This window comes from Elaeis guineensis, chromosome 2 (genome assembly GCF_000442705.2).
Source record: "Elaeis guineensis isolate ETL-2024a chromosome 2, EG11, whole genome shotgun sequence".
NCBI classification, from domain to species: Eukaryota; Viridiplantae; Streptophyta; class Magnoliopsida; order Arecales; family Arecaceae; genus Elaeis; species Elaeis guineensis.
The window spans coordinates 14,464,982-14,486,493 of NC_025994.2; the positions used below are offsets into that span (position 1 = coordinate 14,464,982).

Here is a 21,512-nt window from a genome sequence, read left to right on the forward strand (position 1 = left end):
ATGTATCCAACTGGCACCTATAAACCCGTGCCACTCTTGTCGATACGTGATGAACGTTGAATGCAACGTTCCATCTGTTTCACAATGTACTAATATTAAATAAATTTAAAATAATAAAATTTATATACAAAAATAATATTTTGATACCTGTATCCTAATGGTCCGTCTAGTCTGAATGGAACATCAGGATCCTGCTGCTCTGATGGCATCTCGAGCAACTGTCGTCGTAATGGACTGATAGTCGGCATACGCTCCCATACCCAAATCTGCAAAATTTAAAAATTAAATAAATGATATATCGAATGTAAAATATAATTAAATATTAAAAATTAAAAATTTTAATTCACGTACCTGTAATAATACAAGATAACCGTCAATCTCGCTCTGATCAGCATAGGAACCCCGACATATAGCTCGGTATAGACAAGCTAGTACTGCACTGCCCCAACTGAGTCGACGAGCGAAGTCTAAATCCTCTAATAATGGCAAAAACATCAACTTCATCTTATTCGATGAAGTATCAGGTAACAGGACACCACCTAACAATCGCAGCACCTGACCCCTAACATACTGCTGCACCATCTCCTCTGGTGCATCATCCGTAATATGAAAATGACGATAACGATCATCCAAACACTCAATCCTGAGTCGTGAATGATCAAAAAAATGTGCGTCAGGCTCAAACCCTAACAATCGCAAGCACAAAGCCTGCCACTCCGGAATGGTAAGTGTGGGATCAACTCCGGTAACTGGATCTCCATCAACTGGTAGTCCAGTAAGGATGCTGACATCCTGTAAACTGATGGTCGCCTCACCAAATGGAAGATGAAATGTGTGTGTCTCTGGACGCCATCTCTCAAGCAAAGCAGTAATAAAACCAACGTCCATCTGTATACGACCGATCCGATATACTCCATAAAATCTCAGATATCGTAAATAATCTAACACTCTATCTGGGATGTTCTCTGTCCTCCAGAAATCTACATCGGATCGTCGTAGACGAAGATGTCTGGACTCCTGCAATAAAATATAATAATTAGATAACGTACATGATTTTTAAAATAAAAATTTAAAGAGTAAATAAGATTGTAATGCTTACACCGCCATCTAAAATAGTCTGTGATCGATGGTGCTCCTGCAATGTAAGAATGCTGCTGTCTCGGGATCGGGATATCATGGATCGTAAGCCATAATACGCTGTCTCAAGCAATATTATCACAGATGTATTAAAAAAATAAGATAATATATTTTATTTTTTTTAAATATAATATTATCACACAATACAACTTAAACACAAAATTCAGTTCATCCCAACATATTAAACACGAAAATTCAAATACAATCCCACAGTAATTCATAAAACAATGACAACAATAAATTGTCGAAGCTTTTAATTTTTCCACTGCTTGAAGTTGAAGTATGTTGAAATATCCTAGGACAGCGACGACGATCATGACCCTGTTCCCTACAAATACCACAGTGGTTCCTATTTCTTATTTGCCTATCATCCATCTCATTTCGTAGTCTCGTTGACTTTGGTCTATCTTTCTGCTTCGATCTCAAACGATGATGATCAGGCATACATTTGAACATACGTGTATGCATCCAATAATCTTCATGTGGTAGTGGATTGAAATTACCGCTCCAAGCATTCATGTATACTGTAATTGTATATGCATCATCCACAAAAGCACTAAAATGTACAGCAATTTCTTGACACACAGCTAAAACATATGAACATGGATATTTGTACGTGCTCCACTTTCCACAAGAATATTTTTTTCAGCTAATGTAACAGTATGAGAATTCCTCCACCTCGTAATCCTCCACTTGCTCTTCTCGTAAGCACTTCATATATACCTCTTTGAAGGTTGAATGCTGTTACTCGGTGCTGGTTAGCCTTAACTTGATCTTCAGCAATTTTAATTGCAACATGAGGAGTAAAAAGATTATTTTGATTCTCCTCTACATATCTCAAGGCTTGGGCATGCCTCGTATTGAAATATTTGACAAGACGATAAAATGTCAGTTGAACACAAGCTGTAATTGGCACATTTCTAGCTCCTCGTAAAACACTGTTAAAAACCTCCGACAAATTTGTAGTTAAAACACCATAGCGTAGGCCATCATCATGTGCCAATTCCACTTCTCCTTTTCTATCTCGGACAACCAGCTCCAAGCTTCTTCATTCACTGTTCTAATCCTACCCATGATAAAATTGAATTTACGAACTTGATGAGCACTTCCTGCTTGCCATACTGCTCTTTTAGCTGCACATTTTTGAAATGAGTGTTGAAATTACTGCAGATATATCTTAAACATATCGATGATAAGCACGTGGTGGACTCCATCCAATAGACTCATCTGCGATGGTATTTAATATACCTGGATGCCTGTCAGAAATTAAGCATATTCCATTTCTATCTTTAACGATATGTGTTCTGAGCTGGAAAAGAAACCAACTCCAACTTGCAGTCGTTTCCTCATCGACAATTGCATATGTAATGGAAATATCCCATTCTCTGCATCAATGCTTGTTGCAATTAACATCTTACCTTTAAATTTTCCATACAAGTGCGTGCCATCAATGCTAATTACAGGACGGCAGTGCATAAAACCCTGAACAGATGGTTCGAAAGCCCAAAAAATATAATTTAAAACACGAACATTAGAATTCACAGCTTGAAAAAAATTCCATGAAACAACTGTACCAGGATTTGCATATTGAAGTACAGCCATATAATAAGGTAATTTAGCATAAGATGGCTCCCATTCTCCATAAATATCAACCAATGCCTTATGCTTTCCACACCATGCTTTCCTGTATGATACTGTATATTGAAATTGATCATTAACGGCTGCCACTATAGCTTCAACTTTAACACCGGGATCTTTCTCAACAATATGTCGGACTAATGTGCTAATCATCTTTCCACTGACATGTTTGTGGTCTCGACTCAATCCCGTAAACAAACAAGTATGAGGACCCTCATATTTTGTAATTTGAAAATATCCATATTTTTTCAACAATGAGCACGAAGCCTCCATTTACAATGCTGAACATTATCTGATGATGCGCATCGTACGGATCATAATTTCGAATGCGACTGAACTACATTGTATGTCCGATGCTTCATAATGTGATAAAGATCAACAGCTCTTCTTACATCATCTTTACTCTCAAACATTAAACCTTTAGAAAATTCAGTCATCGAAGAGTCCCAAAATTGATTGTCAGAATTCAATCTTCGACCAGCACTAACACAACCACCATCATCTAAATTTATATCATTAAAATATTATGGAGGTTCGTGCAAACGAGATTGAGATTCTTCCACATTAATATTAGCTTGAACATCTTCATCATCATTCTCATCTTCATCATCATCATCATTACTGCTACTGTCCTCATCCATCCAACTGTCTTCATCTTCATTTTCATCTGACTCAAAACCCAGACTATCAGAATTTATTCCACCGACTACCCAATCATCATTTCCTATATGAGTGTCGTCTCCCGCACTTGCCACTACTTGTACCAAAGGAGAAGTCACCATAGCAGAAGACACAGGAGAAGTCACCACAGCACTTGGAATAATTGGACAGCTAGGACCGACAGTAGTGGAATGTTGTTCTGCAAAACCGGCCTCAACACTATCGGTTTGTATCATAGGAGTTACGAAAGGTGAGGAAGGCCCAGCATTATTATCCGCTTGAGTTAAAAACCGACTATGATATCCAAAGCTTGGTACATCTTCTTTTTCAATATATAATTCTAAAAATCGACATTCTGAATATTTCAAAGGAAAGGTCAGCATTTCTTCGACATCATCATCGTCATCAATTGGAACCAAGATATATTTACTCTGCATTAACTGTCCCGACAGATTAGGAGATCTCCATTTCAATTTTATTTCATATTTTTCTTTGTCTACAGGAATACTGCTGTATAAATGATCCAATAATTCTTGACGTGATAATGATGAAGATATTCTAATCATCCGATTTGCAGGGTGACTATACTGTACACCAGTTTGATCATTCTGTATCATGCCATCATAATACAATAAAACACGAACTTGAGTACTGGCCATTTTCTCAAAAAAACCTACAATAAAATCAAAATTAAAATATTTAATATTATTAATTATTTTATCATTACAAAAGATTTACATGATACATGCATCATATCATCAACAAATAGGTACAGATAGATCCTATCCCATTCGGAAATTGCATTAATTCTATAGATTAATTACATTAATCAAACGATATGCAAAAAGGACCGAAAGAAATTTCGACAGCATTTCCCCTTAGTTCTCCCCACACGACTCAAAATGTGTGAGGAGAACTAAAGAAAAATACTGTCCGAAATTTCTCTCGAACCCTCCGCATATCATTCGAATAATGTAATTATCTATAGAATTAAATGCAATTCCCAAACTGTCCAAACGGGACAATCAATTGACCAATGTATGTATTTTACGATATTCATATAAAAATATATATTTCATATATATTTTATACGGATAACGTAGAATATTATACATTGATCAATTGACGGGTCTACGTTTTCATGAAATGCAATATATTTAAAAATTTAAAATACAACTGGATCTAATTAGATAAAGATAAAAATAAAAATAAATTAATGAGATTAAAAAAAACGAGCGTCGGAACCCGTGGGCCCCACCGTCATCGCAGCCCATCGCATCGGAGCCATCGCCACGCGGGCCCACCGTCAGGGCATGCGGCCCCACCAACCGTCTGGGCCCACCACCGAGACGCGGGGCCCACTGCCGGGAGAGGCGAGGGGCTGAGGAACGCCGTCGGGGCGCGGGGCCCGCCCTGGCCACCGGGGTGCGGGCCCACCACCAGCCGGGGCTGGGGCCGGGCCCACCATTGGGATGCGGGGCTCGCCGTCGGGAAGCGCGGCCCGCCGCCGACCGTCTGTGGCCGACGGCCAAGGAGAAGGGAGAGAGAGAGGAAGAGAGAGAGGAGGGGGCCGGGGGCCAAGGACGGAATGCGGGACCCACCGTCGGGGCGCGCGGCCCGCCGCCGGCCGTCTGTGGCCGGCGGCCAAGGAGAAGGGAGAGAGAGGAAGAGAGAGAGGAGGGGGCCGCGGCCCGCCGCCGGCCACAGACGGCCGGCGGCCAAGGAGAAGGGAGAGAGAGAGGAAGAGAGAGAGAGAGAGGAAGAGAGAGAGGAGGGGGCCGGGGGCCGGGGGCCACCGCCGGGATGCGCGGCCCAGACGGCCGGCGGCCAAGGAGAAGAGAGAGAGAGGAGGGGGCCGGGGGCCACCGCCGAGACGCGCGGCCCGCCGCCGGCCGACTGTGGGCGGCGGCCAAGGAGAAGGGAGAGAGAGAGAGAGGAAGAGAGAGAGGAGGGGGCCAGGGGCCACCGCCGGGATGCGGGACCCGTCGCCAGGACGCGGGACCCGCCGCTGGGACGCGCGGCCCACCGCCGGCTGTCTGTGGCCGGCGGCCAAGGAGAAGGGAGAGAGAGAGAGGAAGAGAGAGAGAGAGAGGAAGAGAGAGAGGAGGGGGCCGGGGGCCACCGCCGGGACGCGGGACCCGCCGCCGGGACGCGCGGCCCGCCGCCGGCCGTCTGTGGCCGGCGGCCAAGGAGAAGGGAGAGAGAGAGAGGAAGAGAGAGAGAGAGGAGGGGGTCGGGGGCCACCGCCGGGACGCGGGACCCGCCGTCGGGACGCGGGACCCGCCGCCGGGACGCGGGACCCGCCGCCGGGACGCGCGGCCCGCCGCCGGCGGCCAAGGAGAAGGGAGAGAGAGAGAGAGAGGAAGAGAGAGAGGAAGGGGCCGGGGACCACCGCCGGGACGCGGGACCCGCCGTCGGGGCGCGCGGCCCGCCGCCGGCGGTCTGTGGCCGGCAGCCACGGAGAAGGGAGAGAGAGAGGCCGCCGGGACGCGGGACCCGCCGTCGGGGCGCGCGGCCCGCCGCCGGCGGTCTGTGGCCGGCAGCCACGGAGAAGGGAGAGAGAGAGGAAGAGAGAGAGGAGGGGGCCGGGGGTCACCGTCGGGATGCGGGACCCGTAGCCGGGACGCGCGGCCCGCCGCCGGCATGAGAAAAAGAGAGAGAGGGGAAGAGGGAGAGAGAAAGAGGAAGAGGGAGAGAGAGGGGGAAGAGCTCACCGCCGCCGAGACCTCGCCGCCGTGCCGTCGTGCCGCCGGAGAGACGCCGGAGAAGATCGAGAAGGAGAAGAGAGAAGGGAGAAGGAGAAGAGGGAGAAGGGAGGAGGGGAGAAGGAAGAAGAGGGGAAAAAGGGTTTGGGGAGGGGGAAAACGCCATTCTCTATGGCGTTTTCTCCTTTTTTTTTTTTTTAATTTCTTTAATTATGTATTTGTAATCTTTTAATAAATAAATTAAATTAAATAAAAAAATAATAATTTAAATGATAATTTTTAATTTAAATTAAAATTAAATTTCTTTAAAATTAATAATTACAATTCCTATTTTATTATTATTTTATTATTTTTTTTATGATACTTTTTTTTATTTATTTTAAAATAGTTATCATTTGAAATTATAATTTCAGTTTTCTTCCATTTTTTTTTTTAGCATTCTATTACGTATTCTTTTCTTTTAATTAAAAAAATATTATTTTTTCTAAAGTTCAATTTACAAAATTTTTTTCCATATTTTTCCTCATTTTTTAACTTTACACTGTATTTATTTTTTGATCAAAATTTAATTCAAATTAAATTTTAAATTTTCCTCCCATTTTTTTTTCTTTATTTAAAATATTTTTTAAATAATAATATTTAAATTAATTTATTTATTTAAAATATTATTTTAAATTTCAATTATAATTTTAATTCTTATTTCTTAAAATTAAAAATTATAAATTTTGTTCTTCAATTACAATTACAATTTCTATTTTTTTTCAATTCTTTATCTTTTTATAAAATTTTTTTAAGATATTTTTAAATTTTATTTGAAAATTTTTTTAATTAAATAAATTTTAATTTTATAAATTATATTTAAAAAATATTTTTATTTCAATTAAACTTTAAATTTTTTTTTTAATTTTTAATTTTTAATCCTTATTTTTTGTGACTTTTTAAAAATTTTCATTTTTTAACTTTTTAACTTTTCCTCATTTTTTTAAACTTTTTAATGTATTTCTTTTTTTATCAAAATTTAATTCAAATTTAATTTTTTTAAGTCACATTTATAAAATACCCTAAAAAAGAAATTGTAATTAATTTAATTTAATTTTATTCTTTTATGATATATTTTTTCTATTCTAATTTATAATTTTTATAATTTTAAATTTTAATTTTAGTTTTTTTTCATTTTTATCTTTTTGATATTCTATTACGTATTTTTTTTCTTTTATTTATAATATTTTTTAAAAATTTATATTTAAATTAATTTAGTTATTTAAAATATAATTTTTAATTTCATTTACAATTATAATTCTTATTTCTTAAAATTAAAAATTATAAAATTTGTTATTCAATTACAATTATAATTTCTATTTTTTTTCAATTCTTTATATTTTTATAAAAATTTTTTAGCCTATTTTTCAAATTTTTTTGAATCTTTTTTAAATTAATTATTTTTAATTTGAGAAAGTAATTTGAAATAATATTTTAATTTCAATTAATCTTTAAAATTTTATTTTTTTAAATTTGTACATTATAATTCTTTTTTTTTGATTTTTTAAAAATTTTAAAATTTATAATTTTTTTAAAAATTTTTAGGACAAGTATTTCGAATGATGTTTTTCAATTAAATTTTATATTTTTATTTCTTTCATATTTCTTTCTCTTTCTTTTTTCTATGATAATTTTCTTTTTATTTCTTAAGATTTTTTTTGACATCTTTTAAAAAATATTTTAAATAAAAATTCTAAATTAATTTTTTTAATGAATTACAAATTCAAATCTTTATATTTTTAATTTCAATCAAAATTATAATTTTAATTTATTAATTAATTTTTAATTTTAAAAAACCAATTTTTTCATTTTTTCATGATTTTTTTCCTTTTTTTTTGTGGAAAAATTTGAAAACGCCATTTTGAATGGCGTTTTTAAAAACGTCATTCAAAATGGTGTTTTTAAAGACGCCATTCCAAATGGCGTTTCTTCCTTTTTTTTTTTTTTTTTTTGGGACGATGCCACCGTGGAAATGGGGGGTGACGTGGAAGGGGAAAAAATGCCATTCAAAATGACATTTTTCCCTTTTGCATTAGTTTGGTAAATAAATTTCGTTTTGATATATTTTGATATTTAAATTTTTTTTTATATTATTTTGGAAAAGTGCTCAGCACAAGAGGCACTCAACAGGACTGAAGATCTAGAATGTGATGTCATGACGCTACTGCATGTATTCAAAATATATTTATATATCTGTTAATGATGTCTGACATGATGATTTCACATGGTAGCAAACTTGAACAAGCTAAATGTTGAATCAGGCAAGAGTAACTAACTTAATTGAGGCTACCACGGGCAGTGCATCAGTCTCACATAATGACGTCTCCCTTGGCTTGGAATGCCTGGATGTCTCCCATGTTGCTCTGAGAATCACGAACAAACTAATATTGTTCCAACTGAGGATCGAACTATTATAGAAGAAATATTAGCACTAATATTGAGAGAAAATAAACCACACACCAAGATTTTGGAAGTCAGAACTGGAACCTATACCGGCCAACCGGTGGTATAGGTCCATACCGGACTGGATCAGACCGGATCGATGCGAACCGACACGACAAAGAAGGAGAGAGGGAGAAAAAAGAGGAGAAGAGGGGGGGAGAAGGAGAGGAAGAAAGGGAGAGGGAGAGGGAGAAGGAGAGGGGGAAAAAGGGAGAGGAAGAGAGGGCCTCCGACAGCATAGGGAGAGGAAGAGACGGCCTCCGACAGTAGGAGCTCTTTTCGAGCTCGATAAGACCGGAGAGAGGAAAGAAAAAAGAGGCGGAGGACTCACTGGATCACTGGAGGCCTTCAGAGTCCTCCAAACGGACGGCGATGCTGCCACGAGCTCTTCGACGATCGGTGAGCCAGCTCTGAGGGAGCAGAGGGTGGTCGAGGTCGGATTCGAAATAGGAGTTCACCCCTGTTCTGCACGGGAGGACAAAGGCCATCCTCGACTCGTTCAATCTTGGCCGCCCTCGACGTTCGCTCGTTGGCCATCAGAGAAATCGCATTGACGTCCCTCCGGTGATTCGGTAATCCCGATCTTCCGATCTCCCTCTCCTTCCCTCCCTCCACCATTATCGAGCTCGATAGAGCTCGGATGGCCTCTGACGGCCGCCGGAGACCCTCTCTTACTCTCCTTCTCGTTCTCTTCTCCTTTCTCTCTTTCTCTATTTCTTCTCCCTCCCTTTGAGACTCTGCCATGCCATTTTGCACATCAGAACTGGACCGATTTCCTGCAGGATTCGGCATGGCCTAAACCATCCAGTTTGGGACGGTTCAAAAAATCCTACCACATACGTTTATTCATTTGTATGAATATTTATGTAGAAGTTGACTAGATCAAGAAGGATAAGGATTACAACAAAAATTTAAAATCTCCTAAACTATGGATTATAATAAACTTCCACGGTAGTTGCCTAAGTTTTAGTAATAGATGTTATTTGTTGATCAGAGAATTACAGTGGCAACTACTGACTTCCAATATGCCCCCACAAAATGGTGGCTCCCTCAAAAATACTAATCTTGGATTGCAAAAGATGGAAGCATTGTCATGCTAATAGTTTTGTGAAGGCATCTGTGATTTGATCTACGGTGGAGACCTAAGAAACCTAAAGCAAATCTTTAGAAACTTTGTCATGAACAAAGTGAAAACCAAGCACAATATTTTTCATCTTAGAATGAAAAACAAGATTAGAGTATAGATAAGTGGCTTCAAGATGATTACTAGAACCTTGGAGGGTGAGATGTAGAGTTCATGTAGAAAAGATTGCACCCAAACAATGTCAACAGCAGTGAAGGCAATAGCATAGTATTCCACCTTGATAAAAGACTGAACGATAGATTTTTGCTTCCAAGAGGACTACAAAATCAAATTATAACCAAGATCGAGAATATATGCTGATACAGAGGTGTGATCATCCCTATTGCCAGCCTAAGCTGCATTTGCATATGCATAAAGAGTGATTGAAGAGCAACACTTGAGAGAGATGCCATAATTGATCATGGTTTTGTGGTATCAAAGTACACGTTTCATATTTGTTGGATATGTTTGGGAAGATGAGTGCATAGATAAAATAACTTATTTATGGAATATGCGATATCCAAACAAGTAAGAGAAATATTGAAGCATGTCTACAACTCGCTTGCAATCGAAGGCATCTACTGATGGAGTTCCATCGTTAAGCCTGACAATATTAATGGCAGAGATAGTAATAGTGACAGCCTCTACATAGGCCATGTGACAACACTTAAAAGAGATCCCGAATATATTTGTGCTGAGACAAGAAAAGATCTGTGAATGTAGGAACAACTTCTTTTCCGAAGAAATAATACAAAAAGTTAAGATCTTCGATGTGAGACAAAGTGTTAATAATCTGGAAAATAAAATGAGAGTCATTGCCGATGATGATTAAATTACTGAGCTCCTTGTACTATGCTTTAGGTGTCTGCTTCAAACCATAAATGGTCTTCTGAAAATAGGAAACATGTGTAGAAAAGTTCGAGTCAATAAAACTAGGAGGTTGGGTAATAAAAATTCTCAAAAAATATGCCATGTAAGAATATTATTTATATCAAGTTGATGTAACTGCCAACCTCAAGAGAAAGCAATACTGAGAATCAAATAAATAGTTGTGGAGTTGATCATGGGACTAAATGCGTTAGTATAGTCCAGTCCAGGACATTGATAAAAGCCTCTTATTGCAAGACACACTTTGTAGCAACTGATATATGGTTGATTCCTTGGGCTATCAGAACAGTAGAGAGAATGTTTCTTCACCACATCCACCTACCCCAATCATCCTCTCTGCACAGAAGATACAAGAAGTACAAAAAGAAAAATTAAGTTGCATTTGAGATGCATCATAAACCCCAAGATCACAGCCACCGACGGTGCTCCTCAGGTGGTCACATGTTGCTGGTGCCAGCAGGGATATAATATTTACATGAATCAAGGGAATCAACCACTAGACTCAAGCACACGTGCGCATACACAACAAGGAGCTTATGACACAAGTATGAATCAAGTCTTCAGGGACAACTATAAATCAAGCATTCAGGATCTCCCCCAAACCCAAAAATGTACTATATAACTGAGAAAGTTCAAACAATTTGAACCATCAAACAATCCGGATTCCGGTCTACTTAGCTGGATCAGTTTCTTAGTCATCCCAATTTTTCCTTTCCAATTACTAACTAAACTGCAGAAGTGTGATAAGATAAAAAATTTAAAAGACTAACCATAGATCCAACCCAAACCCCAAAAAATAAGATATGTCATGCCACATTTCAGATCCAAATTTCATGAAAGTTGGATTTTAAGGTAAAGCTATCCAACTTCATCGAAAACAAATGGATGTAAAAATTCTTTCAGTTTATTTAAACCAGACAACTATTTCTTCAGAGCATTTCTTTTTATGGAAAACCATTTTGAGAAATCCATACAGGAAACTAGTATGGTCCACATTGAAAGCTTTCATTAATCAATCATTTAGGACAAGTCGAGAACTGGAAAGACTGGAAATAAACACAATTATCCTGATCCCACAACCCAAACTGATCATGCAACATTAAATCAGGAAAATCTCAGGTAGCAACCATAATCATGCCAGGAACTAAAAAAGAACAGCATTCCAGAGTAGATTCTGGGTGCCTGAACAGATCTGTAGCTTGATATCCTCGAAAGTAGTGATAAAACATCCAACATCATCGTGAGAAACTCATGTTAACATTGTCATCAGTCATTCTAGAACTTATATAGCATAGTGTCTTTACACAAAGCCAAAAATTCCATACTGCTAGAAATGCACAGGCACAGTGATCCAATATACCTCCAAGAAAATGTAGTCCGTAATTTGTGTCAATTGACTTCCTTTCCATTAAACCAATGCAATGATTGTTTTTCCTCAGTTGCATCAGGATAGGACAGGATCAACAAAGGCAGGTAGCATCTATATTCAGAATTTAACAGCAGATGTAACCGTCACAACAAGCAGCAAGTCTGAACCCTGTATTCAGTTAACTATTAATCACCAACCACTAAAACCAGATTGAATATATCAGCAAAAAAAATATGGCAACCAATGTAACAAATTTTTGATAACAATGAATGTTTTATCGCTTCAAATGAGAATGATGCATCAGAACTAGTTTGTTGCGAAACCATAGCACAGGAAGGAGATTTTTAGCTAACATCACCTGTAACTTTAACTGACTCTCTCCTGTACTGTCGCTGAGAGTTTGGCTGCTTCAAGATTTCCAGCAGTCAATTTGTTTGGTTTAGCTGTCTATCCTCTCAAAAAAATAGAGGTACCCCATGTCCTTAGGTGGGTCAACTGATGCACCAACCTTGCTGTCGTTGAAGATTACCCATCTTCCATCTTTATATACATGAGCCACATAGTGCCCACATTGAGTGGAGGTGCCTATGTGGCTAACCAGTGCCATTAGCTTGTATCCTGCAGAAAAAAAAACTTTCCTTGTCTGAAATCTTGAATCAGGGACAAGCATAGTTGAGAAGGAACCTCCAAAAAACTCATCCTTCTAATGATGAATGGCATTTTATCCAAGACAAGGTATTAAAGCATTCACAAGATAAAAGTGTAATAGTATGGACTCAGGGGAATGTTTAAAATAAAGAACAGGCAGAATCAATAGTTTTGTGCTTTTAACTAAGCAAGAACAAAAATAACTGCAGCTTATTTTCTATGGAACAGGAGATGGGAATCTAAACCTAATAGCTGGATTCAAAATATTGAACAACCAGTATCTAATACGTATCAATATTTTCTTTGCCTCGCTAAAGTACTTTAAATGACTAAAACAAACAATGTCAATGAGAAACAAGAACAACTCACATATACATACATATATATAAAGAACCACAAATAAAACTGGACGTGCATGCGCATGCCTGGAAGGAAAAATCATAAGCTCAATACATCACAAATACTTTTATTAGAAAAATGGGCCTGAACATCTTAAATCGCTTTGAGAGGCAAAAGGCATTATTTTTTTAAAGATAAATAACCTCAAAACTTTTAGACTTTCTGTCAATAATAAAACCGGGAATAAAAATGAGATTGCAACATGATACCGTCCTTGTCTCTACCAACAATATGTCATAGGGGCTGGCCTGCTCAGATGGCCATTGCTGCCACACCTAATGTGACCAATCGAAATATTGTAAATAGTACTGAGCAAGAAGGGAAAGAGCACTGTGATTTTTACTAGATATTCTTTTTTACATATACGTCATTTCCATACACAATATGGAGAAACTTCTAGATAAGGGGCAGAATATTAAACCACAAAGAGGTAGAATGATTTCGTGGAAGTGAATGATAGTACATTTAAGGACATAATACTGGGCAATTCCAGATATGGTGAAAGTGAATTGCAGATCAATATAAACGGATTTAAGGAACCATTACAAATAACCAGTTGATCTAGGAAACCTGTAGGAAGAGTGGTAAGTGAAATTTATGGCTAAGACTTAGTTACTACTGTAATGCAATATAAAATTACACTGAGTTTTCTAACTCAATTAAAATACCTTGTTCTAACCTAATAATGACCAGCAAACCTGAACTCGAAGATAGGATTACATTTAGGGGAAATAGATAGATGAAGAGAGGAATTCGCAGAGAAGTGGGGCCAATGTTGCATGGATTATGGATAAGCTACTCTGCGCAAGTCATGGCCAACTGTATATCATACAGTTTACCAATCCATTCATATTTTGTCAGAGATGCTCTAAAATCTTAAGATTGTGACAGAAATCTGTTAATGGAAAAATTTCAAATAAAGGGGATTCTGTATGACTGTCACAGTTTGACCATATCTATACCAGACTATTAGTTGCCACTAGATTTGGTGGTGGATCGCGATCTCCAAGCTGCCTCAGGAACTCTAACAAAATTGATTATAGATCCTTAATTATCAAACTTCCGTTGGATCATATTTGCAAAAAAAAGCTCCTTAAATTATAAGAATGATGACCAATTAGTAGTAGTTCTTCAACTTGCAACAACTACGCTTTGACATTTGAACTATATATTTAATACTTCAGTGGCAATGACAGCTTGCACGGACAGATATTAAAGCTGTGCCCTAGACTAATTTAATAATACCGTATGGACAATCATATCTTTTGGTCTTAATAGTTAACCATTCTATACATGCATTTGCAAGCAATTATTATAAATATCCAAAATACATGCATTTGCATGTGTATTTCTGGCAAATTTGCCTCAGCAACTATAGAGAATAGACTAGTTTTATTAGACTATTTATTTATGTTTTGATGGTCAGATTTGTGCCCTAAAATTATTCTACCAAACCCCAGATTCATCTTCTTGCTTTTCGTATCTCTTATCTTCTGCACACCTATCACAAGAAATCTTTGAGCAGAAATTCTTGTTCAATCCTACCAAATCTCCAATGTGATATTTAGATGTTAAGATTGTATATGATACCCAACCCTCGAAGGAATGAACAAGTTTTTGACATAATAGAAGCTTCTGGAACTTGGCCCTCTGAAATTTTTCATTGTTCTTTTCTTTGGGTGGGAAATCTTAAAGGATCCGTTCAAAGAGGTTATTATCTTCTCCATCTTTTCTATATTGGATCCAGAAAAGCAAAGAAATCATACAAGGGAAAAGAAAAGAAAAAGACGAAACAGTGAGACTATGTTCTTTATTTGTTCAATGACATGGGATAAGGCCAAGTTTGGAATCAATAGTAGAAGGTATGAATTATTGGAATTGTTATTAGGCTTATATAAAGGACTATAAAATTAATAAGCCTAGGGACTATAAAATTGAAGGGTTATTTATTTCATAATATTATTTTTAGAAAATTATGCAAATAACGTGATCATTTTTTTCCCAGCAAAATGGCTTTCCATGACCAGGTCAGCATTTAATACATCTGTTTTTCCTTTTTTTTTTTTTTTTTTTTTTGTGGAGAAACTAGTACATTTGACTGAGGCCAATGAATTTAATAATTTGATTCTCTTAGTGTTCTCCATCTTCTCAACCTAGGTTCAGATGGTGAGGCTCAAGAGAAGAGCAAGTTTGTCTTCTTTGCCGAGGCCACACCTTCAAGGCCCTCCTGTCTTCTTAGTAACAAACCTTTGCCCCAATAACGTGACAAGATCCATTATCCATAAAAAAAAACAGAAAGAAATAGAGAAGACTAGATATTTTATAAACACTATGATCTTCAATTAGTCTTCTAAACCTTTGGAACCCAATCGCCAAAAATCCCAATCAGATGGTTATACCACGCTTTCTTTCTTGTTGATTGAGCCGATAGGATGGGCTTTTTATTTCCCTGCCTTTTTCTGGGAGAAAGGGGGGCCACAAAATAGGGAGGATAGTTTGAGAGGCACATAGCAACGGAAACCATTTGGTACATTTGTGGTGGGGGGAGGGGGGTAAGGTGGCGCAGCGAGGAGGAGAGGATTATTATGAAATTGTAAAACACAAGTAGAAAGTTACAAATCGTTAATGGTCTAGACCAAAAATCACTGAACCGACCAGAACCAAACAGTCCAGCAGCAGCTAGTACCGAACCAAACCAACACCAAGTTTGAAAGGTTTGGCAACACAGGTTGGTTTAGGTGATAAAACTCCCACCCTCTCCCAATAGGTTCTCTCCTTGCTCGATCACTGCCCTAGCTCACTCAAAGTGCTCTCTCTCCCCTCTTTGATGCCGATCAAGCTGTTCAGAGGTTCCAACCACCACCATCAACAAGGCATGTCCCTCCTCCCTCACTCGGCCCCCCCTTCTTCTCTCACCTTCTCCCTCTCCACCCTCTTGTAAGCCCCCATTCTCTCTCCCCCCTCCCTCCATAGGCCCCTCTCTCCCCCCCTCTCCATCTCCTCTTCCTAGTTTAGTATGCACTGGAATAATATGGGCTTATATGATACTGAACTGGTCACCAGTCAATACAACCTCTAGTACCGGTTTGGCGAACCTTGGTCAAGGCATTGGGATGGGATGGTGAAATCAGAACTTAACACACCCCTTCATTAGGATGAATTGGATGAGATTGCGGTAAACCAGTCTTTGGAAGTTATTTTGGCAGTAAATTTATGATGGATGAGAAATCTAGTAGTTATGCAAGTTTAAGATTTTTTATCAATGGTTGTGATTTTTATGTTAATATTAAGGGATCAAATCATTTCTAGATAGAAATTATTGATGCTTTCATATACACACATACACGCATGAGATGGACTATGCTCCCCTTGAAAGGCAAGAGTATGTCTAAAGTCAATAATGATATTTAAATTGAAGAACCTATGATCCATAGCAGCAAAAATGCCTAAAAATCGAATATCACATAGTTTGGTGCTCTCCAATATATGCACCATGTGAATATAAAAATGTACGGTTTTCATTTTAGTGTGATAAAATCCACAATTAAGAATTTAAATTGAAAATCCACCTTATTGATCATGATATATACATGTTAAAAGATGTATAGAATGAAAATAAATTTATTTTAAAGCTTATACGATAGCAAAACATGGTCTCATATCATTACCGTACATTTTTTTGAATCTAGTTCATGCATATGTTAGAAAACACCAAACACATGACTTTAGGTGCCTCAACACCTTTAGTGGTATAAATCATGACCAATGGTGTAGATCTTCGATCTAGGTGCCCGGGTACTGATTTCAACTTGAGAAAAGTAAATACCTATTCTCTTGAAAGGAGAATAGTCCATCTCATATATGTATATGTACATATATGTGTGTATACACACAAACACTATACATATGTATATGTGTATATAAACCGCTACTCAAGACTGACTCACCTCTCAATGTTTGATGCAATTGTTGGAGCTAATGTCAATATATATTTATATTGAGGATATCAAGGACAAATTGATATACTATCTTTTTCTTTGGATCTTCATGAAAACTTGAGAAATTTCAGCATGAACATTTTTAAACAGATAATAGACAAGTGTCCTTAGCAATTTGGTCTACCAACAATATTCCATGGTACAAATTCTGACATATCCACCTTAAAGCCACAAATCAAACTAGCTTCACTGGCCCTCACAACAAAAATGAAGATTTGTCAAGTAGCATAGCTAAGAGCACAATAAATGTTAAATTTTTATTGCAGAATAAAGTCTCCAAAGTCAAAAAAATTATATTCACCAAAAAAAGGTCAAAAGATTCATGATGAATTTTAAATAGAAAAAGAAAGAAGATATATGAACAAGAAAACTAAATATGCTTGACATGAAAGTTTAGTATAGAAAAGAAACTAAAATACAAGAAATTCATAATTCTGATATGCTTGACATGAAAGTTTAGTATAGAAAAGAAACTAACTGCCACTTCCATCTGGAACTCCTGGATCACCAGCTTGCATGCTGCTTGATGTAGCATTCATATGAACTGCGCTGGAAACTTCTGGGTGGTTAAATATCCAATCTGTGGCCTTCTCAATGTTCCCACCCTAGCCAAAGTTAAAGAAAGATGCAATTAAATCACTGGGGGGAGGGGGTGTTGGAGTAGGAGTATCTCACTCCACCAAAGGAGTGGGATAAAGGATCCAAGTGAGATAAAAAAAATAAAATATTAAGAGGACCAAGAAGGAGCTAAAAACAATTGTATGCATGAGAAAATTTGTTTTTCTCCTTGACAAAGGATTGCATCACATCAACAGTAATAACCAGCATTATGCATATGAGATGCAAATTAAATAAGGATCTTACAGAGGCCTTCAATGCTTTTCGAGCAACCTCTTCTTGAAATCCAAATGATATCAAAGTTTCAACACTTGCTTCATCAATAGACATAAGCTCCACAATTTGCGAATCATTAGAAATTGGATCATCAATATCTGCAAAGGATAAAACAAATAAATCAAAGCTCATTTTTGTTTTTGCTTTTTTTCATATATGCCCTTGCAAATATGGCTTATTACATATTTTCCCTCCAAAAATCACTATTTGCACGTATAGCTCTCAAATCATCTTGCCTTTGCATGGATGGCCCTCCCATTAGATTTTTTTGGCTGATGGCATTAATAAATAATCGTTTTGAGTATCATTTGATGCTTACTCTTTTACATTGATACTTCTGAAAAATTTAACTTTTAGTTTGCGTGGAAAAGAGCCATATTTTTATACACATTTTTCAGGGGTATTAACATATAAAGTGGTAATAAAGTCATTTTATATAAAAATGGTTATTAATTAACACCATCAGTCAAAATTATGCACAACAAGATGATTTAAGAGGTATACATGAAAACAGCAATTTTCAAAGGGCAAATATGCAACAAACCATATTTGCAAATAGCAAGAATATATATATATATATATATAATATATATATTAATAAAGTCATTTTATATAAAAATGGTTATTAATAAACACCATCAGTCAAAATTTTAACTAGAAGGGTATCCATGCAAAAACAAGATGATTTAAGAGGTATATATGAAAATAGCAATTTTCAAAGGGCAAATATGCAACAAACCATATTTGCAAATTGCAAGGATACATATATATGCAAAATGCACTTAATTATTTTTATCAAACTATATTTTTCTCTCATTCTTAGTTACCACCAGATCATCTAGACTTATAGCATTTAAGGTATGTTCAATATTTCTATACAACAAACCTGGATCATTCATGTGAGACAGCAACCAATTCATTGCTTCTTCAACTCCAGAATTTGAGGTGTTAATGGCAGCTTTCTGACAATGAAGACAATTGAAGCCCATGCCTGAAAGTATTGAAACAATATCCTCATTTGCAGCAAGATGGGTAGGTTCCATCTTTTCACCACTGGAATCTGCAAGGCATATAACAACAGTTTGGAGTGCAATCACCAACTAAGATGTTAAAATACCATTTTGGCAATAAAATCACTTTAAGAACTTCCAAAAGAAATAGCATAATTCACCTGTATCTGGCAGTAATTCTTCTCCTGGTTGCAGGCCTTTGCTGCGGATGTGCGTAATATCAATTATATCGGGCACGTCTATGTATACATCTGAAACACAAAGCATTGAGCAATAAATAAGAAAAAGAAGACAGAAATAGGTGCAAAGTTTCAAGTTAAAATTTAAAATTAAAAACAAAGAAAAAGAAGATTGAAAAAGAAGATATAAACACTGAAACAGGAAAGATACCAAGTTTCTTTGGTACCCAGCCTTCCTCCATCACAAATTTACGCATATGCAGCACCAGGTAATCAGGAAATGTAGTCAAACCAGCAGTCCTGCAAAGCCATAAAGGCAAAGCCTCATATACTTTTCTAAAGATTAAAGATTTTGGCTGTCCCATTGTTAAAATATTTGATCTATATCTAACAGTCCATGTAATAAAGGAACATCTTGACAAGTGCAGCCTTGCCCAGGAGTGTTATATTTGACATTAGTCAAAAAAAAAAAAAAAGTCCCTCTATGCAGAATGAAATCAGGAAATGGGATGACAAATACGCATCTATCACTTAGATGAACAAAATTATCTCACTGGCCATCTACTACTTGAACTCACATCTGCATGCAACAGATTCAGTAAGACATGCCAAACAAAGAAATTATAACTTCTTTTTTTTTAAAAAAAAATACAAGGCTACATTGACTGCCAACTACCAACATTGATCCCAATGACTCAGGAACCAACATCACCAGGGTATATGTTACCACTGTGAGCTCTTTACCACCAACATGTGTAGGCAACTGGATTGGAATGAAAAAGGTTGATACTACAGTGGTAGGGTTATGTAACTGTTTTGCCATGAGACAGTTGGCACTGAGAATGGAGGTTGAGGAAACTGTATTACACATGCTGTCACTCGGATTATCAACAGCCCACAATACAAAATGTTTCTGTTTTGAAGATTCACATCAGGTATGAATTACAAAACTTAGAAGGTTCCTAGCAATGAACTTTCAAACCCTGTTTAACTCCAAAGAGATATAAGAGAGGTTTTTATTTTTTATTTTTTTATTTTTTTTTATTTTTTTGTGTGGTTGGAGGGGGGAAGGGGGGGAGAGGAGGGGTGGGGAATCTTTTTTCCATAGTGTGGAATCAATTATTCATATCGTTAAAGACAAATTACATATAATATAAGTGCTTAACAATCTAGTGACATATATACAAAAAACCACCTTGATACTGTGATATAATCTCAACCATTAAATAACAGTGAACATGCTCAACAATGAACCTTTGTAGAGTTCCAGTTCTACTTTGAATAAGTTTCAACCATAGGTATAAAAGTAGGATTCACTGGCCACTGTATAAGAAGCCCGATTACTTTATCATGTTTTGCCTGAGCACAACACGGAGAGTTTGGAGGCACAGCAAAGGGCACCGGAGAGCAGCCAAAATTGAATGCTTTGCAAAGGTTGATCACAGGGATCTGATTCTTCAAAAGTCTCCTACTCTCTGAGTTATTAGGCTTTGTTTTTCCCTTTTTTTGCATATATACAATAGATTGTTGTTATTAATTTATGTCAATTATTAGGTTATTTTCAAGCAGTTTGTCCTATTATTCAAACATAACAACTTTTTATCATAATTATTCTATTTATAATTTTTACCTCACTATAGAACTGGTGACCATATGACCCAGGCCTTTAGCTGAGCCAATGTCCATTCAGGATCTGGCAACTGTTACCATATCGCCGCAGCAACATAGTAAACTGCCGCAGTTTCTGCTACAGATCACCTTGCCAACCATAACCTTCTTTAACCCAATATTACCCATTTAAACCATTTAGTTTATACACAGCGGTTAACAGATATCTGATTTATTTTAACCTCTGAAAATTTTTAGACATGAGAAAATTTGTGATGAATACCATGAAACATTGTATCAGCTTTTACTTTTGACAGCTAACCTACATTTGAACCAGTCTGCATTCTGGCTAATTCTTCGAAGTTCAAACCAATCATAGAGCCCCTAACAACCCTCAAGAGAACCAAAAGCCAAAAAGGAATATTATCAGATAGCACTTCCTATGAATCAAAGTAATCTCTCAAAGACTTTTGGCATGCACAACAAAAGATTGGTGACAAACATGAAGCATGTGTGGTCATGAGATATAGAAACTCAAGGTAATCTAGGTAAGATAATTTGGTGCAAATTTCTTGAGCCTTCTGCTGGTTAGACATAATTTTGAATGGACTTCAACATGCAGTAATTTAAACTTAGCCTTTATTGATTTTTGTCAGCAACCACAGTCTCCTAAATTTCAAACCCTTCAAAACATCTTTAATTGTTGTCTATTTTGGATTACAGACAAATAAGTTTCAGCTGCGAACAATAGCCTAGCTTTGATTGGAGAGGGTTA

General features: G+C 37.3%; 1 protein-coding gene across 5 annotated transcripts in view; it reads right to left on the reverse strand.

The window, feature by feature from the left end:
• Window positions 1–10,316: 10,316 nt before the first annotated feature.
• Window positions 10,317–21,512, reverse strand: part of LOC105059798 (ubiquitin carboxyl-terminal hydrolase 14) — a 59,522-nt gene continuing 48,326 nt past the window's right edge. For 4 of the 5 annotated variants that reach the window (XM_010943251.4, XM_029260438.2, XM_029260440.2 and 1 more), the window contains 7 exons: window positions 19,341–19,429; window positions 19,112–19,201; window positions 18,827–19,000; window positions 17,911–18,038; window positions 17,525–17,651; window positions 12,360–12,619; window positions 11,590–12,169 (listed from right to left, as the gene is read on the reverse strand). In XM_010943251.4, coding sequence (XP_010941553.1) covers window positions 12,441–12,619; window positions 17,525–17,651; window positions 17,911–18,038; window positions 18,827–19,000; window positions 19,112–19,201; window positions 19,341–19,429 — 787 coding nt within the window. In that variant the 3' untranslated portion in view covers window positions 11,590–12,169; window positions 12,360–12,440. Of the gene's footprint in view, window positions 10,634–10,757; window positions 10,969–11,589; window positions 12,170–12,359; window positions 12,620–17,524; window positions 17,652–17,910; window positions 18,039–18,826; window positions 19,001–19,111; window positions 19,202–19,340; window positions 19,430–21,512 lie in introns of those variants that run through there. The other variant, XM_029260436.2, reaches the window with a different exon arrangement.